Below are 22,052 nucleotides of genomic sequence, written 5' to 3'. Positions count from 1 at the left end.
ATCAGGCTCCAGATGTGTTTCATCCACAACCTCTGGCTTGCCAAAATTCCTCCACAGAGCTGAATTTACTGTAGGAACAGTTAGGGGGCATAGCCTGGGGTAGATAACACCCTATACTTTTGCCTTCCCCTATCATTATAACTTTTTTTTTTTAATGATTTACTGATGTCCTTTGTCTTTATGCTACAGTTATTTATAATGACTTTTTCTTCCTGCTTCCCCGACCTTCAAAAAAGTTCCATTATAACAATTAAGCAAAATCAACCAGCAGAGAAATGCATATAACTTTCCATACCTCTCTGCCTGAACAGTAGGAACTTTAACACATTTAAGCTTGAGATCTGGAAAAATGTCTTAATAATGAGAGATATAAAAATAGAATTAGCTTTCTCAGGAGGGTCTCTCTTCCCTGAATCCCTCCACAAAGGCTGGACAATCAGAATAATAGAATCTGAGAGTAGCCAGGGACCTCAGTGACCTTCTACTCCAATACTTACACAAAAAGGAATCCCATTTGTTGAGTATGCTTTAGTAGTCACTCCTTTTCATGTATCATTTTTCTCCTCTCCAATTTATTCAGATGGAATTGGGATAAGACAGACACCAAGAAAGAGCTTCAAAAGCAGTTACCAAAAGTGTGTGTGTGGTGTGTGTATGTGTGCATGTGTACACATTAGTAGAAGGAAGGACTGCCTGACTGTGTAGGAGCCTGTAATCTTTGATTGACCATGTGATTTCTCTCTGGGCCACTGACCATGGCCATGGGTTGCCTTAAATTGGGAGTCCAGGGCAATTAATATATCTGGTAATTAACATTTCTGAGGATGTCTCTGGGCAGATGATGTCTAGAATCTTTTAAATTAGCAAGTGGAAAGCCATCTTTTTTTTTTAAAGTAAAAGGAAACAATAAACTCTACTTATCAGCACAGAAACAACTCACACCTAAGATCCACCAGGGAAAAGAAATGTGCAAATGAATATCAAAATTATTTACCTAAAAATGGCATTTGAGAAACGGAGAAAAATTACAGGTTTGTTTTCACACAAATATTTCTTTCTTTACTAGGAAAACTGCCCTGGAGAAGAGACAGTGGATGGTATTTTGAAAGTCTGGGAGAGAGGGGATGAAACCTGGGATAAATTATTCAGATGTTAGGAAACTGATATTTTTGAGCTCCCCAAGTCTTTGCTTCTTTTTCGCCCACACCCTACCATATACTGTAATGATGTTTGAAGGAAGGGCTTGGATCTCTTCTCTTGACTACCAGGTAGTAGGAGATGTTGGGAGCTTTTTTAGCTAAGCTACCCTGACCATTCCCCACTAAAGAGTTGGCACTGTGATCAGAACCCTAACATCCAGCCAATTAATTCATTCTGTCCAACATTATAATTGCAAGGCACTTCACTAGCTCTATTTGCCATCCCAACCCAACCTAATGTAATCCAATCTCCAACTCATTTATTAAATATAGATGCATTTATTAAGCATCTACTATGTTAAAATTACTTTGCTACAGTAGCTACATTTTAACTGAATTCCCTAAGGATTTATTAGTAAGCACTAGATGCTTAATAAATGCTTATAGATCAATTGACTGACTAGGCTTATCCATGCAAAGCTGATGGTAACTTGATGAGTTTTCAAGAAAATTCCCTGTCAAGAAATGAAGTAGGTCCAATAAAAACTCCTCTTCAGATCCTTCCTGATGACTGTTCAAGCCAATCCCTTCAAAGAACTTGTATTTTAAGGGAAGTGCTTTCATACAACGCCCTGACCTTATTTACCACTAAAGTCTATGTGGGACAAGCAATGGAAAACATTGGCAGGACCACAAAGCGGCAAGGTCTAAGGATTATCAGCCTATGAAGATAAGTTTATGAACAATTATTCTGTTGACACTCTGTTGGGTTACTTTGTGATCATGCCCATACTTAATTACTTTCTCCTGCATCTGCCATTTGTCATCCCCTGAAACTCAGTGTTTATAAGTGATTTTTACCTTATCTCAACATCCTTCAATAGTAAAAGAATAACCTGCTCATTTTGACGAAGATACAGGAACATTTGGGGGCTACCAAAAGTAAAGAATAAATTGAATCCATATTTAGCTATCCTTTCTAAAATTGACTCCAGGGGTCTGAAAGAACTAAAGTTATCTCATGAGCACATGCCCACAAAAAGGGATCCAGGAGCTGTCACTGAAACTTGAAAACTATACTGTCCTCTACTTCTCTAGTGATGGGATCTTCAGTTACTGGCAGAACTGAGAGTGGAGGTAGGCAGTATAAAGGATTGCTAAAAATCCACTACACATAAACCAGGATTTCTTTTCTGTCTCCCTCTCCCTTTCCTCTCTTCTCTTCCCCTCCCTTACCTTCCACTTTCCTTCCTTCCTTCCTTCCTTCTTGTCCTCCTTCCTTCCTTCTTTCCTGTCCTCCTTCCTTCCTTCCCGCTTGTCCTCCTTCCTTCCTTCCTTCTTGTCCTCCTTTCTTCCTTCCTTCTTTCCTTCTTGTTCTCCTTCCTTCCTTCTTGTCCTCCTTCCTTCCTATCTTCCTTTCTTCTTTCTTTCCTTCCTTCTTTCCTTTCCTTCTTCCCTTCTTTCTTCCCTCCCTCTCTTCTTTCCTTCTTCCCTCTCTATTTTCCTTTCTTCCTTTACAAAATACCAAGAACTTCCAGTGCAGAAACTCCTCATCAATAGAATTTGGCAATTTGTTTGTAGTATAAAGAATGAGAGAGTTACTTAAGCTCACAGCAAGGTGAAATAACTAGCCTATGATCACCCAGGTATTGCCCAAGACGTATGACATGAATCCAGGTCTTTCTGACTTTACAATTTACCCACCATGCTTTGCTATCTTTCCTCATTAATTTGGACATTTTAAAATAGGAATTTAATAGAAAATTGCACTCGTTAGGATTCAAAAGTATGTGCTTTGTGTTAAGTCAAATTGCCCACATAACTGTGAAAATTCAAAGACTTCATTGGTTAATGATATCCAGGGTACCATTTTGAAACATTGAGTGAGACTCTTAGATGCCCATTCTGGTCAGAAATGAGGATCCCCTTGTGGGGGAGTTCCATTAAGTTTTACTATATTGTTGTTGCCTTGGAAGTAATGGCCCTGAGATTGTCAGGTTGTCACCTTTCTCAAGTCCTTAAGACTCACTTTAGACAGCATTAGAAGGCAGACAAAGCCACAGACAACACGAATATCATCAACATGCAAGACACATAGAGGGAGGTACCTGACATGCTGTTGGGAGTCATGGGTCAGTAATCATGCTGGATCTTCTTATTTGCTGAAATCACCTGGAAAAAGAAAAGAGAAAGAATGATCATAGATGAACTACTGGCTTGTTCTGGTACCAGGATCTCAATTGTTTTTCATTAAAAAAAGGCTCAGCTTGCCCCTGAAGACATATTGTACATATCCTCTAATTTCCCTCAACAACCTGCCTTTATTTTCATCAGCCTCTAAGAGAAATTTAATCTTTCCTTTGATTATTTAAAAATATGATTCTACGAAGAGGCCCTTACATGTCATCAGATTTGTAAAGGGTTTACAACACAAAAAAGAATTGCTTTGCTAGAAAATCAATCCTGTGGATATTTTGTCTAAGGGAATGGCTAGAAATTAGGTTTTTATTTCAATGTTATTTAAAGTGATTTTTTAGCACCTTTACACCTAAACCCATATGGAACTTTCAGAAGCCTCGCCCCAATGTGGATGGATTCCCTATATCTAAAATAGAGGATACTAATGGTGATAGGAAGAGGATGGGGGTCTGAGATATCTGAGGTTTCACTGTGTAGGCCCATTTCAGGCTTAGGTTTAAAAGGGGCTGCTTAAAGGTTCAAAAGTTTTAATGAAATCAGTCAGACGTGTAATATTTTGGCCAATATCTCTACCCAAAAGGTTTCATTCAGGCAGGATATCATAAAGTTTGGAATCGACTTAAAAATTAATATAAAAAAGGGTAAATAACTCTGCTTTCTTCTCCACTTATTTAAGATCACTTCTCAAATTAATTTGCATTAAAATTTATTTACTTTCCTTTCTTGATGCTAGAATATAAGCATCTGAGGACTATTTTCCTTTGGGCCTTTGGGTCTCCAGCACCTGCTACATTGACCAGACCAATGATTTGGTTTCATTGCACAGAACGCTTGGGGTGGAAACACTCCATCAATGCTGATCAACAACGATTTTACAACATAGAGTCTTAGTTGCCTGAGAAGTTGGATGATATGTCAGGGTCTTCCTGACCCTGAACCAGCCCTTTATTTACTATTCCACACTACCTGGCACATAGTAGGTATAATCAATGCTTGCTTAATGGAATGAATTTTTTTTTTTTTTACAGGCCTATAGAATAGACCCAATTCTCCTGACTTCTAGGCCCCTTTCCCTGACTACTACATTAGGCAGAGCAACAGGCTGACCACTTATGGTTCAGAAATAGCCCCTACTGCCTTATGTGTTGGTATGGCCCCTTGCTTCTGCCAGTTTGATCTAGAGCAACACATTGGTCCATACTACCATGTCCTCAGCTTGTCCTTCAACCCTATTCACTGCTCCAACTTGGTTCTGAATGTGAGTGAGAGGTTATAGTCCTTCAACCTCCCGCCATCATCTGTCAGCGGGCTGGGATAGCTGTGAGAACAATGTCTACCTGCCAATGAAGCTTTTCCCCAGACATGCATATGACTTACACAACATTTCCTTCATAACTTATGGTATCAACAAGAACATGTCCAAACAGCTAGATGAAGCCTCATTCCCCAATCACAAATGTGGAGGATGCAAAACCCCAGCTGTGTTCTAGCTTCAGAAAATAGATTCACCTATTTTTAAAATTCTTTTTACTTGTCCAAATCCCAAATGAATATGTGTATATTCTATAAAAATTGTATAATCTGTGAAGCATGAATAGTATTTGACAGGAAAAAACCTAAGACGTTTGAATAAAGTAAAATAATTATACCAGCATGATATTTGGTGTTGGTACAATTATTATATTTCAAGAAACTTGAAGGATTTTTAAAGCCTAATTGGAACAAGGCTCTTATTAGCTTTTTGAGGCAGGCAGGTGCTCATCACATTAGGTGATTTTCTTGCCCACATCATCTAAATCAATGGGCTAGAAGTCAGTAAAGATGCAGGTGAGGGAACATCTGTCCTTATTTCTTCAGTTTAGAGACAATTTTTTCCCACTTTTTCTTCCCTTGGGCTCTTATACTAGCTTCCTAATTTGTCCTTCTGTTTCCAGGCTCTCCTTTCTCCAGTCCATCCTCTAGACTCTTGCTGTAAACTTTACCAACTTAAAAAAAAGAAAAACTATCCAAATTGTTTGGGCCCCAAAATGTCTGTCTCACACTACATCTTGAGGACGTCAGCTTCAAGGGGTGAAGAACACATTTTATCCTGGGTCCTCCAGAATTGTCGTTAGTTATTGGATCGATCAGAGTTCTTTAGACTTTCAGAACTCTTTCTCTCTTTAACACTGCTGTAGGCATAAATTCTCATTCCCCACTTATGTGAGCTTCTCAGACCCAGGTATTGATTGTTTTTCCCCAGTCCTGACTCAGTGTCTGGTACCCAGTAGGCACTTAGTGAATGTACTCTTGCCCTCTTTACTCAAACCTCCCTATCCTCATCCTTAAAGAAAATCGCTGTGTCTATAAGGCACTTGTTCCTAGTATGGAAACAATCAGGGATGTATTTTATCATTCAGACTTGATGAATAAATGGCCGTTAGTGTGGGAACTGCCTCCAATGCTGTGGATTGTGACAGACTCACAGCCACATAGCCTTGAAATTCCAGCCCCCTCTTTCTCTAAATTTTCCACAGAAGAGACGCCTCCAGTGGACCAAGCCTTTGGCTCTTGCACCATTTCACAAAGCCCAATATAGCTCTCAGGCTGGTCACCCACTGTCCCTCCATCTTCCTGAATGAGTGGCCTCCCTCCCCTGTTATTCAGACATACTCAATGCTCCCATATTTATTCTATTCAGAGCCCAGGTCCTTGTCGGTAATAAGCATCCAACCACTTATGCCTACCATTCATTTTTCCATTGCCCCCTGGGTGACCTGCAATTTTGATTCCCTTAAGACCATGTTCCATGACTCATAGGCAGAGAGCATCCTTGGGAGAATGTTAGAGTTACAGAGATGGGCTTTTTCAGTAGCAAAGAAGTTTGAAAGCATTGGGAGTGTTATCCACGTGTCCAAATGTGATATCTCCCAGAATCCTGTTTTTTTTCCAACCTGGGCCCTGCTCAATGTCCATCTGTGGAACCTATCTGATACCTATTGCATCACATCGGCAGTTAGGTGTTAGAGCAACGAATGCAATGCTGACCCTAAGCCTATCATTGATCAGATTTCAGATATGTTCAAGCCCATCATTTGGGAGTTTTCTTGGCAAAGATCCTGGAGTAGTTTGTCATTTCCTTCTCCAGGAGGCAGGAAGACCTGAGTTGAAATGTGATCTCAAACGCTCAATAACTGTGTCACTAAACCTCCATCTGCCTCAATTTCCTCATCTTCAAAATGGGACTAATAAGAGCACTTACTTCCTAGGGCTGTTGTGAGGGACCAATGAGATATTTGCAAAGCTTTTGCCACAACACTTGGTACACTGTAATAAATGCTTATTCCTTCCATACAGCAGAGGTATTAGGGACCTCTGAAGTTATTTAATCCAAATTCTCATTTTACAATGGAGAAAATTATGGATGAGAAGCACAAGTTATAAAAGTAGTATCAGAGATCAGATATATATCCACCTACATCTACAGCCACACAATGATGGAATAGCTCCATGAACTGCCTGATCAATGATATGCTGTTATCTGGGTAAGAGTTTTGAAATCAACACTTTTTTCTAGTATGAATGGCCACCTGATCTTTTTCAATTAGGGCAGGAAATGAGAATAACCATTTATTAAGCACTTATCTCATTATCTGATCAAAGAATTCTGGATTTCACTGATAGGGCCCTGTTTTACAATACTATTTGACCAGCATAATATCATTTGTCAACAAAGTGCATCTGGAGAATCTTACCATTCATAGGAAATCCTCTTTGGATTCTGATGATTTAGGCATCTAGTTATAGGGCCACAGAATATTAGAGTTGGAAGATGTAGTGTTCTCTTCTCTAAAATATAATCATTCTCTATGAGCAGGTTTCTTGGGGAGTTTCTGGGAGCAGCCTTAGTTTCAGTTCAGTTCAATCACCTCAAATTCAGCCAGGAGTTAAAGTCCAAATCCTTTATTTTATCCTTCCAAGTACTTAATCTTTTTCTGGGGCCCAGTTAGCTTTGTTAGAGGCCTATCTCTCCTTGGTTCCAAGAGCTCTCCTCCAAATGTTTCAGAATCCAAAGGTTTGTCCTTCAGCCTCCAGCTAGCACAAAGGTGGAAGTTGGAATGAATCTAACTCCACCTCCAAGAGTGGGACTGTAGGTTTTTGTGGGCTTGTGGCTCTGGCCCTGAGAGTTTATTGCTTATATTTCTGCCCAATTTGTGAATCTCCTCATCTCCTTGATTTGTGAATCTCCTCCTTATATATGCTCTCTGAAGGTGTGAAGTCTAACAAGCACTAAGTACATAATTACTTAGCACCTTGTTTCAAATTCTGGCCCATAACATCTCCCCTTTTCTTTTGATTTAGAACATAGGTGGTCATGATCTCCCTAACTTCTCCAGGAAGTGAGAACCCACAAAAAGAAGGTGATCACGTCTTCCCTGACTGCTCAAAAAAGAAGTGGTCACATCCTCCCTGACTTCTTAGGAAGGGATTTGAGAACACCAAAGGAAATGGGACATCAAATCAGATTAACGGGTTTCTGAAGGGGCTCACTCTTAAAATAGGTATACATAAATCCATCATTATGGGAGGTATCACACATAATTACATAAATTACATAAATGCATAGCAATATAACACAGGCTAGGAGTGATGTAACAAATAACATGAATCAACATGAGGAATTATACATGTCCATAAGTCCTAAAAATAGTCCAAAAGGAATCTATTGTTCATTAGTTCATGTGCCAGGAATCCAATAATTCCTGCAAGCTTTGAAGTCCTGCAATAATCTTATCTTGTGTTAGGGAATCCGATGATTCCTATTGGTTTTCAAGTCCTGCAACAGTCTTTATCAACAATTTTTCATCTCAAGGAATCCAGTGATTCCTGCTGGTTTTCAAGTCCTGCAACAGTCTTTATCAACAATTTTTCATCTCAAGGAATCCAAGGATTTCTGCTGGTTTTCAAGTCCTGCAACACTCATCTTGTGTTTGGGAATCCAATGATTCCTGCAGATTTTGTTCTTAGGTCTTTCCCTTTGTTTCCAGATTTTTCTCTTTTTCTGTCTCTCTCTGACAGACAAGGTGAATACGGTCTGTTGGAATCCATTTGATTCTTTCTCCTTCTGTGGAGATACAAGCAAACCCTCTCTCCCAAGCAGTTAACCTATCTGGCCCCTTCCATTCACCACTTTGTGGATCTCTCCACATCACCTGGCAATTATCTAAAGATAGTGGAGCTGCTCGTACTGGACACTGCCCTTCTGGTGGATTATAATACCTGTCTGCTGGAGCCAGTGCATCTTTGTCAAAAATTTAAAAATTAATGGTATAGAGAACTAAATTTAGAAGTTCTCTAGGGTTATCCGTGGCTCCCCCTTTCTTTTGTTTTTGGAGGAGCGTCTTAATGTCTCTATTTCTCCTCTCTACTATTGCCTGACCTTGTGGATTAAAAGGTATGCCAGTGGTGTGTAAAATCTTATACTGTGCACAAAAGTGTGCAAAATGTTTAGAAGTATATGCAGGTCCATTGTCTGTTTTTATTGCTTGTGGCACACCCATAATTGCAAATGCTTGTATAAGGAATTCAGTGACCACTCGGGCTGTCTCTTTTGCTGTTGGTATTGCAAAAGTGAATCCTGAAAAGGTGCCTACCACAACATGGATAAAAGATAGACGACCAAAAGATTTATAATGGGTTACATCCATTTGCCAAATTTCATTAGGTCTCAAACCTCAAGGGTTCTTCCCTGGAAGGAGTGAAGGAGCATGGAAAGGAAGGCAAGCTGTATAGGCTTTTTCCTATGTTCCTAGCTTCTTCTCTTGTTATTCCAAATTGTAAATGTAAAGCTCAGGCAGCCTGATGATATTTAGAATGAGATTCTTGGGCTTCTTGAAATAAAGGATTATTGGCCAACATGGTTAGAAGGCTATCTGCCTTTGAATTTCCATCAAAAATAGGACTTGGAAGTCCACTATGTGAGTGGACATGCAAGATATAAATCTTACCTGGATGCTTTCTCACTTGCTCTTAAAGTTCCTTAAGGAGCTGATTAAATATTAGAAGCTGCAAATTTTATTTGGGATGTGGCAATTCTTTGTACCACACCTACTGAATAGGCCAAATCAGATATTATATTTATATCTCCTGGATAATAGTAAGAGCTAGAAGGATTGCATACAATTCATTCTGCTGAGTGGACTGAAAAGGAGTTCTGACTACTCTTTTTCTACTCTCTTTCTGGTTAAATCATGATAGTATACTGCACAAATATTTTGTTTGGATTCATCTGTAAAGATAGTTGGTCCTTTAAAAGGAACCTTAGAAACCTTTTCTTCAAAAATCCAATTATGTAATAGCCAGGTTATCTTTAATGGAGACCCATGTGCAAAATTTGGAGCCATGGCCAATAAAATTTGCCACTCTCAGATGGTTTCACAGCATACATTAATTTGTGCATTAGTATAGAATGTGTATTTGTGCATTAGTATAGAATGTGTATATTTTGTCAGGTCTTATCCCAGATAATTGTACTACTTGCTTAATGGTCTTTAATAAAATTCTAGCAACAAGTACTGGGTAAGGAATAAGGTTTTGTTCTGGTTGTGCTGGGAGGTTCACCCACTCTATCACACTGTTCCTTGATTAAGGACTACTGTGGGTGCCTCTTATGTAGCAAAAACGGATACTTCCAAGGGTTTTTGAGTGACTCTCTCAACCACATTGGATAAAGCCAGTGTAAAGCAGTGTCTCCCCTTAAAATGTCATATAGAGGTTGCAATTGATTAGTAGTTAAGCCTAATACTGGATGCATCCATTGGATATCTCCTATTAATTTTTGGAAATCATTTAAGGTGTCCAACTTCTCTGTTCTTAAAGAAAACTTTTGTACTGTGAGTGCCTTAGGATATATCCTAAGGCACTCACAGTACAAAAGGAGCATGTCTTTGATTTTTTTTCTGTAGCTATATGCAGTTTGTAGTTTTTTAGTGTTTTTTTCCATAACAGCAAGGGATTTCAGAGGCTGGCTCACCCAGACCCACATACAGGAATCTACTCTATCAGCTAACATGCCCCCAGAAATAGTAAAAGGATCCTAGTTCTTGAGCTGGAGGTGAAGGGAGATGAGGATGTGAGAGGGCAGAATCAAGATTCAAAGGAGATCTTGTGTCTGTAAGAGCAAGTTCCCTGACTGTCCCCACTATAGTTTCTGCTTAAAGACAAATGGGGAACATTTAATGGCAGTCCCTTTATAGATAATTCTAATTGGAAGATTTTTCTTATAACCAATCTAACTCTGCCTTTGCAGCTTATACCTAGTAGTCCTAATTCTGTCCTCTGGGGTCAAGAAAAACGAGTCTCATTCCCTACCAGATGACAGCTCTTCAAATGTCTGAAAACATCTACCTCACCATTAGCAATAGTCTTATAATACTGGTCTCCCATTTACATGAACTGATGCTGAGTGAAATGAGCAGAACCAGGAGAACATGGCAACAAGACTATGAAATGGTCACTTCTGATGGACGTGGCTCTCGTCAACAATGAGATGATTCAGACTAGTTCCAATTGTTCACTTATGAAGAGAGCCATCTACACCCAGAGAGAGGACTATGGGAACTGAGTGTGGAACAACAAAGAATTCTCATTCTTTCTGTTGTTGTTTGCTTGCATTTTGTTTTCTTTAGCAGTTTTTTTTCCTTCTTGATCCAATTCTTCTTGTGCAGCAAGATAACTGAATAATATGTATACATATATTGGATTTAACATGTATTTTAGTATATTTAACATGAATGGGACTACCTGCCATCTAGGGGAAGGAGTAGGGAGAAGGAGGGAAAAATTTGGAAAAGAAGGCTTTGCAAGGGTCAGTGTTGAAAACTTATCCATGTATATGTTTTGTTAATAAAAAGCTTTAATAAAATAATAAAAAAACCAATACTGGTCTCCTGGTTGTTCTTCAGCCCTGGAGTCAAGTGATTTGCCCAAGATCCACAGCTAGAAAGAGTGCAATAGCAGATTTGAATTCAAGTAGATGAGTCTTCCTGACTTTAGGCTCAACCCTGTATGCGCCATGACACCACCATTGTAAGGTTTAAGAAACTGAACCCTAAGGCACAGCAACTTGTCCAAACACAGACGGAGAGCTAGGATTTGAATGAAGCTCTTTGTCAGCAAATCCAGCATCCTTCCCAAAAGAGAACACTGCCTCTGTGATACTTGTGAATCAGCTGATGAAAATGTACCTTCGCAGCTTTGCATTTTCACTGTTAATGGCTGGACAAAGGTATCTTGTAGTCCTATCTTTCCCAGAATCCTGTGTGACTTCAGTATATGTACCAGAGATATGTAACTGAAAAAAAGCCATTCAGAATAAAGTTCCTAAATGGTATTTTAAAATTCAAAGTAGGAAGACATTATATTCTTTATAGTGCGATATTTTCACATAAAGAGAATTTTCCATCAATCGTATGACATGCTTTACTATAGAAAATTATTTGTAAAAACCTGCATATTCCTTCCTCATGTTGAAGTCCACCAAAGATGCCCACTAGATTTCATAAATGTCATAAAGATTTTACTGACAGAAGCAAGTAACTGGTTGGCTTCTGCAAATTCTCAATTGTCATTTATGGGAGAGAGAAAATAAAAGCACCATTCATGACCTTGGTCATTCCTTTAAAGTTCTTCCCTTTTGGAGATATCTTTAAAATGGATCCCTGTGAGACTTTAATATTGCATTGCCTTCAGTGAAGATTTCTTCAAATCTGACTTCAGACATTTAACACTTCCTGGCTGTGTGACCCTAGGCAAGTCACTTAACCCCAATTACTTCAGCAAAAAAAAACAACAACAAAAAAACCCACCCCCCAAAACAAACAAACAAACAAACAAACAAAAAAGCCACTATACAAAAAAGCTTAGTCTTTCATAGCTGATAATCACATAATATTGATGTTACTATATACAATGTTCCCCTAACTTCATTTTGCATCAATTCATGTAAGCCTCTCTAGGAAGCATTGCTAACAATAAGCCTAGGATAAGGGATGGAATTCCAGCTGGGATATTTAAAATCCTAAAAGATGACGCTATTAAAGTACTGCACTCGATATGCTGGCAAACTTGGAAAACTCAACAGTGGTCACTGGATTGGAAAAGATCAATGGATTGAAAGCAAAAGGAGAAAAGGATGGCAGAGGTTGGGATGGATAGAGAGTGTTATGGGAAGAATAGCACGAATATCAACAATCTTCAGGAGGTTGTGTAGGATGGAAAGGCCTGACATGCTATGGTCCATGGGGTCACGAAGCATCAGATGCTACTAAATGACTCGACAACAACTATAACTACAGCAACTACAATTTGGCATCCAATCCCTCTTCAGTTTAGAAAAGAGCATCACAGTCTTGGATTTCACTGATAATGTTCATAGGATCAGAAATTTTATAAGAGGAAGGGTCCCTAAAAGTCATCCAGTCCAGCCCCTAATTTACAGATATATAAACTGAGTTCCAGACATTTGAAGTGACTTGCCATGCACCTAGTGTGGCATAGGGCTGACAGAGATGGAATGGAAATACCTGGGCTTTAGAAAGGACAGTTTGACAGTTAAGTGGAGCATGATTTGAAGCAGAGAGAGTTTTGTGGCAGGGAGACCAAACAGCAGATTATCACAATAGAAGTGAAAAGGATGGTGGAGAAGAAAGGGGCATCCAAGGTAGAAAAGACAAGACTTAACAACCGATTGGATGGGGGTGGACAGAGGGAGGGATCAAGGGTGACACTTAGATTGTAAGGCTGGGAGGTAGGGACTGATTAAGAATACTAGCAGGATATAGCATAGGCATCCATTGTATGTAAAGTCAAAGTTGGCTCCCAATGGACCAAAGAGCTCAGCTTTCCTTGGACGCCTTTCTACTGTCGGTACAATTTAGTTTACACTCTACTTACCCAGGTCAAAGTAAAGCGCTAGGGTATTGGGGATACAAAAATAATAAACATTTATCAAATCTCAGAAAGGACCTTGGTGGCCATTTACTCCTACTTATACATAGGATTCTTTTTTTTTTTCCCCCATGTGAAAATTCTTTCATTTAAACAGTGACTGAGTTAAGAATGATGTGAGAGAGGCAGGGTAGAGTACTAGATGGAGAGTGCTGGCCGTGTGACTCTGGCACTTTTTAGTTCATAAGTCAAGGCTGGATTCCTCAGAAGCCATTTACAGATGAGAAAACCAAGGTCCAAGATTAAGTGAGTTGCCCAAAGTCTCACGAAGTTGCTCTAAGCTGAACCCCAGTCATCTGCTTCCACCATACGGGGGGTATACTGCAAAAAAGAGTGCTGGATTTTGCTGTCTCTGCTGCTTACTGATTGATTTTGAGCAATCACAAACTCTTTAAGCTATAAAGTGAGGCTTGGGCCAGATATCCTCGAAGATCCCTCCCAGTTTAAATCTATGAAGAACCTGTGATTTGATGACTAGAAGTCACAAGCAGGTGCTGACCTACATCAGTAGGGGGCATTTCTTCCCTGGGAGGATCGTAGGCCAAAGAAATGCCAGATCCATTCAGGGAAAGAACTCCATCTCTTCCTTTTGTCTTTGTACATCTCAGGCACCTGAGTGTCCACTGGAGCTTGGGCTGCCTTCTAACCCTGTATATTTGGCTTTGACCTCGCCAGGCCAGCTAACATGCAGGGAACTGACAACTGTACACTCCATATGCTTAATTTTTTTCATCTCTCTTTGTACCTGTCAGGCACTTGAGTGTCCAGTGGGGCCCGGGCTGCCTTCTAACCCTGTATATTTTGGCTTTGACCTTGCCATGCCCTGCTAACATGCAGGGAACTGAGAACTGTACATTTCATATGCTTTATTTTTTTCATCAGCTGTTTTGTGGGCAGCAGTAGGAGACATCGAGTAGAAGAATCCTTTAGAAACCAAGTCCCTTGATTTCCCTTGGAAAATAAACTTCTTAGCTCTTTTTGGAGCATCTGGTATCCACCTACCTAGAGGGGAGCCATGGTACCTTCAGAGTGTGGGTAGCAGATCTAGTCTTGAGCAAAATTAGAACCAGAGAGAATTTATTGTTGGCCGGCTGCCATTTTTGTTTTTATCGTTCTCCTTCCTCCACCTTCTCTAGGTGCATGCTACTTTATTTCTGCTCTTACTGTCTGCTTCCAGACTGTATGATTATTCATTAAAAGCTCCTACTGTGTGCTAGGCACTGGGAAAATAAATACAAGCAAGACAATCTCTGTTCTCAAGGAATTTACATTCTAAAAAGAAGGCAATATATAAAAAAAGGAGCTGTGGTGGGGTGGGGTGGCAGAAGGAGCACATGAGAATGGCTTCATGGTTGAAAATGGCCAAGAATTGATGTGGAGGCCTAGTCCTGGGCAAGATGGGGTGATACAGCTTACCTAGCTGAGCCCAGGGAGGTCCTGGAATCGTCCATGTGTTGGAAAAAAGATGAGAAAACAGTTCTTATCCAAGTGTGCAGTGTGGACACTCAGGACCTGCCAGGTCTTAGGAAATTGGATCTGCCCTTTACTAGGAGTGGGCAAATCACCTAAATTTTCTAGCCTCAGTTTTCTTATCTGAAAAAGATAAGTAACAAGAAGTCAACCTCAAAGGGTAGCTGGGAGGTTCTGGTAGATATTGTAAATGAAAACTGAACTTCTAAAGCTATAAAATTCTATGAAATAGATGCTATTATTTTTGATAAGTATGCTAGGATTATCCTCTAGGATGTGGAAGATTGGGATCCCCAGCCTGGACCTAATCTTAAAATATCCTTTTCACTCCTTTCTGTTATCATCTCCACTAAGTGACTAGGCAATGACTGCCTCTCATTTGTTAGTTGTAGGACTGTGAATGAGTCACTTTACCAAGTCTTATTTTCTTCCTCTATAAAATGGGGATGACAATACTCGGAATAGCTCCCAAGCAGGGTTGTTGGGAGGGTCATATAAAATAATGCCCTGTGAAATATCTGACAGACTTTGCACATCATAAGCTTCCTCATCATCCTTCTTTCCCTTACCGATCCCTCAATCTACCTGTTGTTCTGTCACTTCCTAAGCTCAGCCTTGATTTTCATTTTAATTTGACTTCACCCCTGTATAAAATAAAGAAATGGGTGGTGGTGTATACAAAGTATAATCCCCTCCCACTTAGACCTTTGATTCTTAAGGAATGGTCCTGGCTATGCCTCCCAAGAATATTTTCATCCTAATCCTTTAATTCTCTTGTAGAATTTCAGACAGCCTTGGTGTGAGTTAGTAAATTGGAAACATTTTCAGGCAGAGGTGACTTCCTGATGTCCCTTAAATCAGAAGCTAACAGGGAGTCCCCCTCCTCTATTTTTGGTTATTTGCTGTTGTTCAACTGCGACCCACTTTTGATAACTCCCTTTGGGGTTTTCTTGGTAAAGAGTGGTTTGCAATTTTCCTCTCTAGCTCATTTTACAGATGTGGAAACTGAGGATTAACTGACGCACAGAACTAGTGAGTGTCTGAGGTCAGATTTGAGCTCACAAAATGAGTCTTCCCGATTCCAGGCCCAGCACTTTATCCACTGCCTCATTAGCTGCCCTTAACTTTGGTCCTAAATGGCAGCTTAGCACTAGAGTGGGGCTTTTTTTCTGCTATGCAGAAAAGGGGAAAAGATCCAAAGATGATATCAGTTCCCAATGGGTATGAACTAAGATTTAGGAAGCCATATGGCATAAATCCCAGAATTTCTGAATGACAGAATGGTAATTTTCATATAAAGATTTCAGCAATCCTATGCAACCCTTTTGCATTTGAGTGAGGGTCGATGACATCATGAGAAGAGGTTATGGCTTTTGCTTGGAATTAGAGTTCAATTTGCTAAATCCAATTTTTCCTCTCGGTGAAACGACTTTAATAAAATCATGCAATGTGATTGATGTAAGGGTCCAAATATTTCTTCTCCCTCCATTTTACAGATGGAGAAACTGAGGCCTCTAGTGGTTCAGCAATTTGCTCCATCACTTTGTTGGGGCATAAACCTAGATTTTTCTCTCCTAAAAGATTGCATGTCCATTAAGGGCAGGGGAATTTGTGGGATATATATGGATACATACATACATACACACACACACATATATATATATGGGATAATTATATATATACACACATATACACACACGCACACACACACATATATATATATATGTGGGATAGTTATATATATATATATATATATATACATATATATGTATATATATATCTACATACACATACATACACACATATACACGCGCGTGCACGCGCACACACACACACACACATATATGAGATAATATTTGTAAAGCACTTGACACAGTGTCTGGCATATAGTAGGCGCTTTATAAATGCTTATTCCTTTCTCTTCCTGTCAAATCACAGAGTTTTCATGACAAATTCACATTTCTTTCTGAAGGGCTCATGCCTATTTCCTTCCTTTCAGCACTTTTCTATTTAAGTCATTTAAAACTACCTGCATATATAAACTGAGGGCCATTGTGCTTAAAACAAGATAATGTCACTTTTCTAGAACTTCTCCAAATACTGAAAGAGTCCTCTAGGGAGGGGAAAGAGATAAAAACAAAAGCTTGTGAAGGGAGTTGGACTGGATGGTTCCTTGGGGTCCCTTCTGTCACCTCTGAGATGGGATTCTGAAATCACTGAATAATCCATCGGACAGATTGCTCTGTTTACGTATCCCATGCCTCCTTCCTTCGTCATTATCCTCAGCCACCCTGTGGCCTGGGCACATGTGGGAACAGGCGTCTCCCTGGTAAACAGGGCCCCCGATTCCCTGAGCACTAGCTCTACCAGAAGGGCCAGAGCATCGCACCCAAACCAAACAGGTAACCCAGCAGACCTCCAGCTTGATTCTGCCTCTGCTGACATCTTGTGGGATGCGGTGGTACTTTCCCCTCTGCCAACAGAGCAGCTACAGACAAGGAGGACAGGAGGGGAAAGAAAAACAAATTCATCATATCTGGGGAATTAAGTCACTTCTTAAAAAAAGAAGAAGAGGGCATCACTGCAGAGCATCCAGATGCCCAGATTCATAACTGTGGTTAGGTGACTCACCGAGATCTGGGGACTTGGAAAACAAATTATCATTTAAAAATAAAACACTTGGGACTCAGTGATCTATTACTGTTTAAAGAAGCATTGAAGTCGGAGAATAAAAGGAAAATGGATTCATTTTTCTTTTTCTTTCTTTCTTGGGGGCGTTGTGAGGAAAGTAAATGGGTGGGTGGAGGCACTTTGGTTTTCAGAAATGTTGTGCTGTTTGACCAAGAGGTATTAGGGAGGTGACATCTGGAAGTCTGAGCCAAATCTAATCCGTTCTGAAATCTGGGGAAATCTTTGGTTCCCCCAGATGTGTAAAACAGGGTTAGAATGGGTGGTATTCCATTTTTTGACAAACTCACTGATCTCTTGGGGCATGGTGGTAATTACTTTAGCAGTGAATGTTGATAAAATCATTTGAAGATGAAAAAAAATGTATTAAATAGAGAACGCCTATTTCTGGGCCCTGTCTCAGTGTTGTATGATTTAAACACACACACACACACACACACACACACACACACACACAGAGAGAGAGAGAGAGAGAGAGAGAGAGAGAGAGAGAGAGAGAGAGAGAGAGAAAGAGAGAGAGAGAGAGCTATTCTTCTTTTAAATTTATTTGTAGAAATAACAAAACTTTAAAAATCCTGTATGAAAATCTAGTCTTCTCCCTGCTTTCATGGTTTGGCTCATTTGAGGTAATAATCCTCAGAAACAGACACTTCCCCCTTTACTACTTCTTTCTCTTAGTCAACCAGTTAACAAATATTTTAGTGGCTGCTATAGGCAGGGCTCTGATATCTACTCACTTCTTTTCAGATTCTGCCTTAAAAGAATCTTTGAGTTTGGAACCAACCAAGAAGAGCCATACTGTTTGACCCAGAGATCCTGCTGCTGGACATATAGACCCCAAAGAGAGCAAAGACAAAGAGGAAAATCCCATATATAGAGAGAGAGGAGTGCTGGAACCAACTTGATTGGAAGATGATTGTTAAAAAGCTGCTTGTTAGATTTTCAGTGTGAGTATTTACACCTTGGAAATTGGCAAGGAATACAGCTCAGGACTTGATTTATGGTGGTATTTGTTGTCTAGAATTGAGGGAATGGTTGAGAAAATGTTCAAAATGCAAATTAAACTTAAAAGTGTGTTGTATTCTATTGTTAAATGGTTACCATCACACCTCTATCTATATAAACTGAAATATTCACAATAGCCTTATGGTAGTAGGAAGAACTGAGAACCAAGTACATGTCCGGTGATTGAAAGAATAACTGAACAAATTGTGACACAGAAGTGGAAAGAATCACACAGTTAATAAATCTAATGAGATCTGGATTTAGATCTCCTGGATTTAAGTCTAGAGCTCTTTTCACTCTACCATATTGCCTCTTATGGAAAGGATGGGCAGTCAGGGGAACTGAGCTCTTTATCTTTCTTAAGAGGAACATGATGAAGAAGAGAGTCAACAAAAATCAAAGTCTACTGGGAAAAAAAGACTTTACCATCTTTATGCCTGTAGAATGGCCTCCAATTGGCTTTTCAATGTCTAGCTTTGACTCATTAGGGCTGCCTCAAGAAGGAATGGGTATTGCTTCATTGGAGTCCTTCAAGGAGTGGGTAAATAGGCATCTACTTGTCAGTTATATGGGGGGGAGGGGATGGTTTCTTAGCTACAGATTGGCTGAGATGGTCTCTGATGCCCCCCTTCCCCAGATTATAACAGGCTCATAGGTGTGGGTGACAGATCTTCTGGTCCAACACCCTTGTACGGATGACTTAAGTGGTGCTGCCAAAAGCTATGTGTTTTGCCTAAGGTGACCCAGATTGGAAATAACAGAGGTAAGGTCTGAGCCTAGGGCCTTAAGCTTCCCAGTTAGTGTTCTTTCCACTTCACCACACTGCCTGATCACGGAACTAGTATCTAAGCTACTTCTTAGGAGCAAATTGGGCTCCTTGGGTAGTGGGCCAACAGAGGAGAATTACAAGGAAGGAAGGCAAACTGGTCCCTTTCCTTCCAGTTAGCTACACATTAACTAAAGATGGTGACAAATAAACATGGCATTTGTCAGCTATGTGTTAGCTGCCCAAGTTGTCTAGACTTGAGAGAATGACTGAGAAAATGCTCATGATGCAAATTAAACTTAAAAGTGTGTTGTAATCAGTTGTTAAACATTTACCATCACAGCTCCGTCTATATAAACTGAAACATTCACAACAACCCTTATGGTGGATGGCGGGATTACAACAGTACCCAGCATAAGCACTGGGAGAATCCAATAAAGGTTGACGAAGTTCTCTGAATGAAAGTTGGCCGGGAGTGCAATGGGCTGTCTTGGGAGGGAGTTCTCCTTCACTGGAGATCTTCCAGCACATAAATGAGACTCTTATCAATGTAACAGGTGAACTTGACAACCAAGATTCTGTGATTCTATAAGGTACGCCGTGGCAGGTTGTGGGCTGTCGTTTCTATGATGTGGAGGGATGTATCCACAAGTGGAAACTGGATCACCATCAGTCAGAGGTGTTTTAGAAGGAAATCAAATTTAGATGCTTGTTGGACTAGATAACCTCTGACCTCCTTTCCAACTTTGGGGCCCTGCAATCTTTCCATTTGGCTAAGTCTGAAACATTCTTGTTTTTGGAGGACAACGTGCTCGGAAGTCAGAAAGATGAGTTCAAATTTCCCCTCAGACTCTTCCTAAGCATGTGATGTGGGCAACACAGAAAAACCCCATGCTTCAGTTTCCATATCTATAAGAAGGCATAGGAAAGGCTAGCCTCCAAGACCCCTGCTAGTCCCAAATCTATAAGAATTTACCAATACTAGACACTGTTAAAGGGCTCCTACGTCTTCACTAGAGTTGTTGATAAAAAACTTTAAACAGGGCAGGACCACAAAGAAGCAAAACTGGAGCTCTGCTCCATAGCACTAGAGCCTTCCCTCTAGGCTATTGTCTGTTCATTAACCAACACTTGGTAGCAACATTCTCTCCTGTGCCATGTTTTTTAAATAGATAAGCAACAGTGTTGCTTTGATCACATCTACAAGTTGGTACATTCTGGATGTAATTTGTCTAGTCTGCAAGCCTGAACTAATTTATAGCAACCAGATGCTGCCTTATCTTAATTTTTTTTTAACTTATAATAAGTCTTCAATTTCCCCTTAAAGTCCTTTAATCATGTTTGCTCTACCTTTTCTAGCATGATAGTTTAAATCTGCTCTACTCTTCTAGCACGATAAATAGTTTAAATTCAAGTCAAAAGTTAGAAAGCCACTTTACTGATCTTATAGATTTATTTATTTACTTTTGACTAGGTAAAAATGGCCATTCATTGCCTCATTTCTTTCTTACCTAACCTAATCACTGAATGGGTGGGTGCTTCCCTTAAGACCTTAGCTTACAAAGGTCAAGTTCTCTCATAATATCCAGGGCCATCTCCAGTCTTCCTGAGCTATATCTGGCCACCGGATCCAAATGGCTCCCAGAATGCGAAGCTGGTGACCTTGCACAGCCTTTCCTCACTCAAATTTAATTCATTTGCATGTCATGGAATCACCTCCCAGATGTCATGGCCATCTTTGAGGATGAAAGACAAATAATGACAAGAAGATGACAGAATGGAGACGTTTCTAGTACTGGACAGCACCTGGTATAGACACCCAACACATCTCCAAAGTTAGGTGTTCCCCTCAGGGGGTTATTAGCTTTTTAGCAGCACGGCTCCTTGGACACAAAGGAAGGTGTAGCCATGATGTCTCAGCAAAGAGAGAGTGGAGACAGGTGCTCCTCCCTATAGGACAGCTTATCTCCACTGTGACTGCCTTTGGGCCTCCTCCAGCTCCCTCAGGACTTTAAGTCCTGGAGCTTCTCACCTGCTTCTTCCTGTTCTCCTATTTCTGCAGGGTTCATCATCTTCATCCTGCCTCCTCTGAGTTGGCCCATGTGTACCTATCTGCTCATTAATGCCTCCTTATGTGACTCTAAGGTCCTTTGGTGTATGTTCGCCACTACCATCTTCCTTCCACCTTCTGCATTTGTTCTTTAGGGAAAATCTCAGCTCATTAGGGAACTCTCTGGACAGTCAAACTGGTTTCTTTGGAGCTTTTATCTTTTCTTCATGATTAGGATAATTTGTAATCATATAATAAGAACTTTCCTATTCTCTCCTCTCCCCCTCCTATCCTTTCTCCTCTCCTCTCTTTTTCTCTCCTCTTCCCTCCCCTCCTCTCCTTTTCTCTCTTCTTCTTCCCTCCTCTCCCCCTCCCATCCTTTCTCCTCTCCTCTCTTTTTCTGTTCTTTTCCTCCCTTTCCCCCTCTCCTCTTTTCTTTTCTTGTCTCTTCTTCTCTCCTATCCTATCCTCTCCCCTTTCTTCTCCTCTTCTCTCCCCTTCTCTTATTTTTTTTTCTTTTTAGATCATCCCATCTCTCTTGGACTGATTTTCTATTTGAGTAATCAGATGACCTTATTTAAAACCATTCCATTTAAGATTATTGAGAGACAGCACTACTGAGTGTTCGACTTGAACTCAGGTGAGATGTGGGTGGGAATTCTGCCTCTGCCTTTTACCAGTTGTATGATCCTGGAACAGTCACCTTACTTAATGAAGCCTCAATTTCCTCAATTATGATAATAATTAT

The 22,052-nt window shown here is 40.2% G+C and overlaps 1 protein-coding gene across 6 annotated transcripts in view; it reads right to left on the bottom strand.

Annotated features, from left to right (window-relative positions):
* THRB (thyroid hormone receptor beta) overlaps nucleotides 1–22,052 on the bottom strand; it is a 430,248-nt gene that overhangs the window by 109,623 nt on the left and 298,573 nt on the right. For 5 of the 6 annotated variants that reach the window (XM_074268731.1, XM_074268732.1, XM_074268729.1 and 2 more), the window contains one exon: nucleotides 3,248–3,311. In XM_074268731.1, the coding sequence (XP_074124832.1) occupies nucleotides 3,248–3,269 (22 nt within the window). In that variant the 5' untranslated portion in view covers nucleotides 3,270–3,311. Of the gene's footprint in view, nucleotides 1–3,247; nucleotides 3,312–7,072; nucleotides 7,139–22,052 lie in introns of those variants that run through there. The other variant, XM_074268734.1, reaches the window with a different exon arrangement.

This window comes from Sminthopsis crassicaudata, chromosome 5, assembly GCF_048593235.1.
Source record: "Sminthopsis crassicaudata isolate SCR6 chromosome 5, ASM4859323v1, whole genome shotgun sequence".
Classification (NCBI taxonomy): domain Eukaryota; kingdom Metazoa; phylum Chordata; class Mammalia; order Dasyuromorphia; family Dasyuridae; genus Sminthopsis; species Sminthopsis crassicaudata.
Note: the sequence above shows the minus strand (reverse complement) of the source record. Positions and strands in the feature narration are given on the sequence as shown.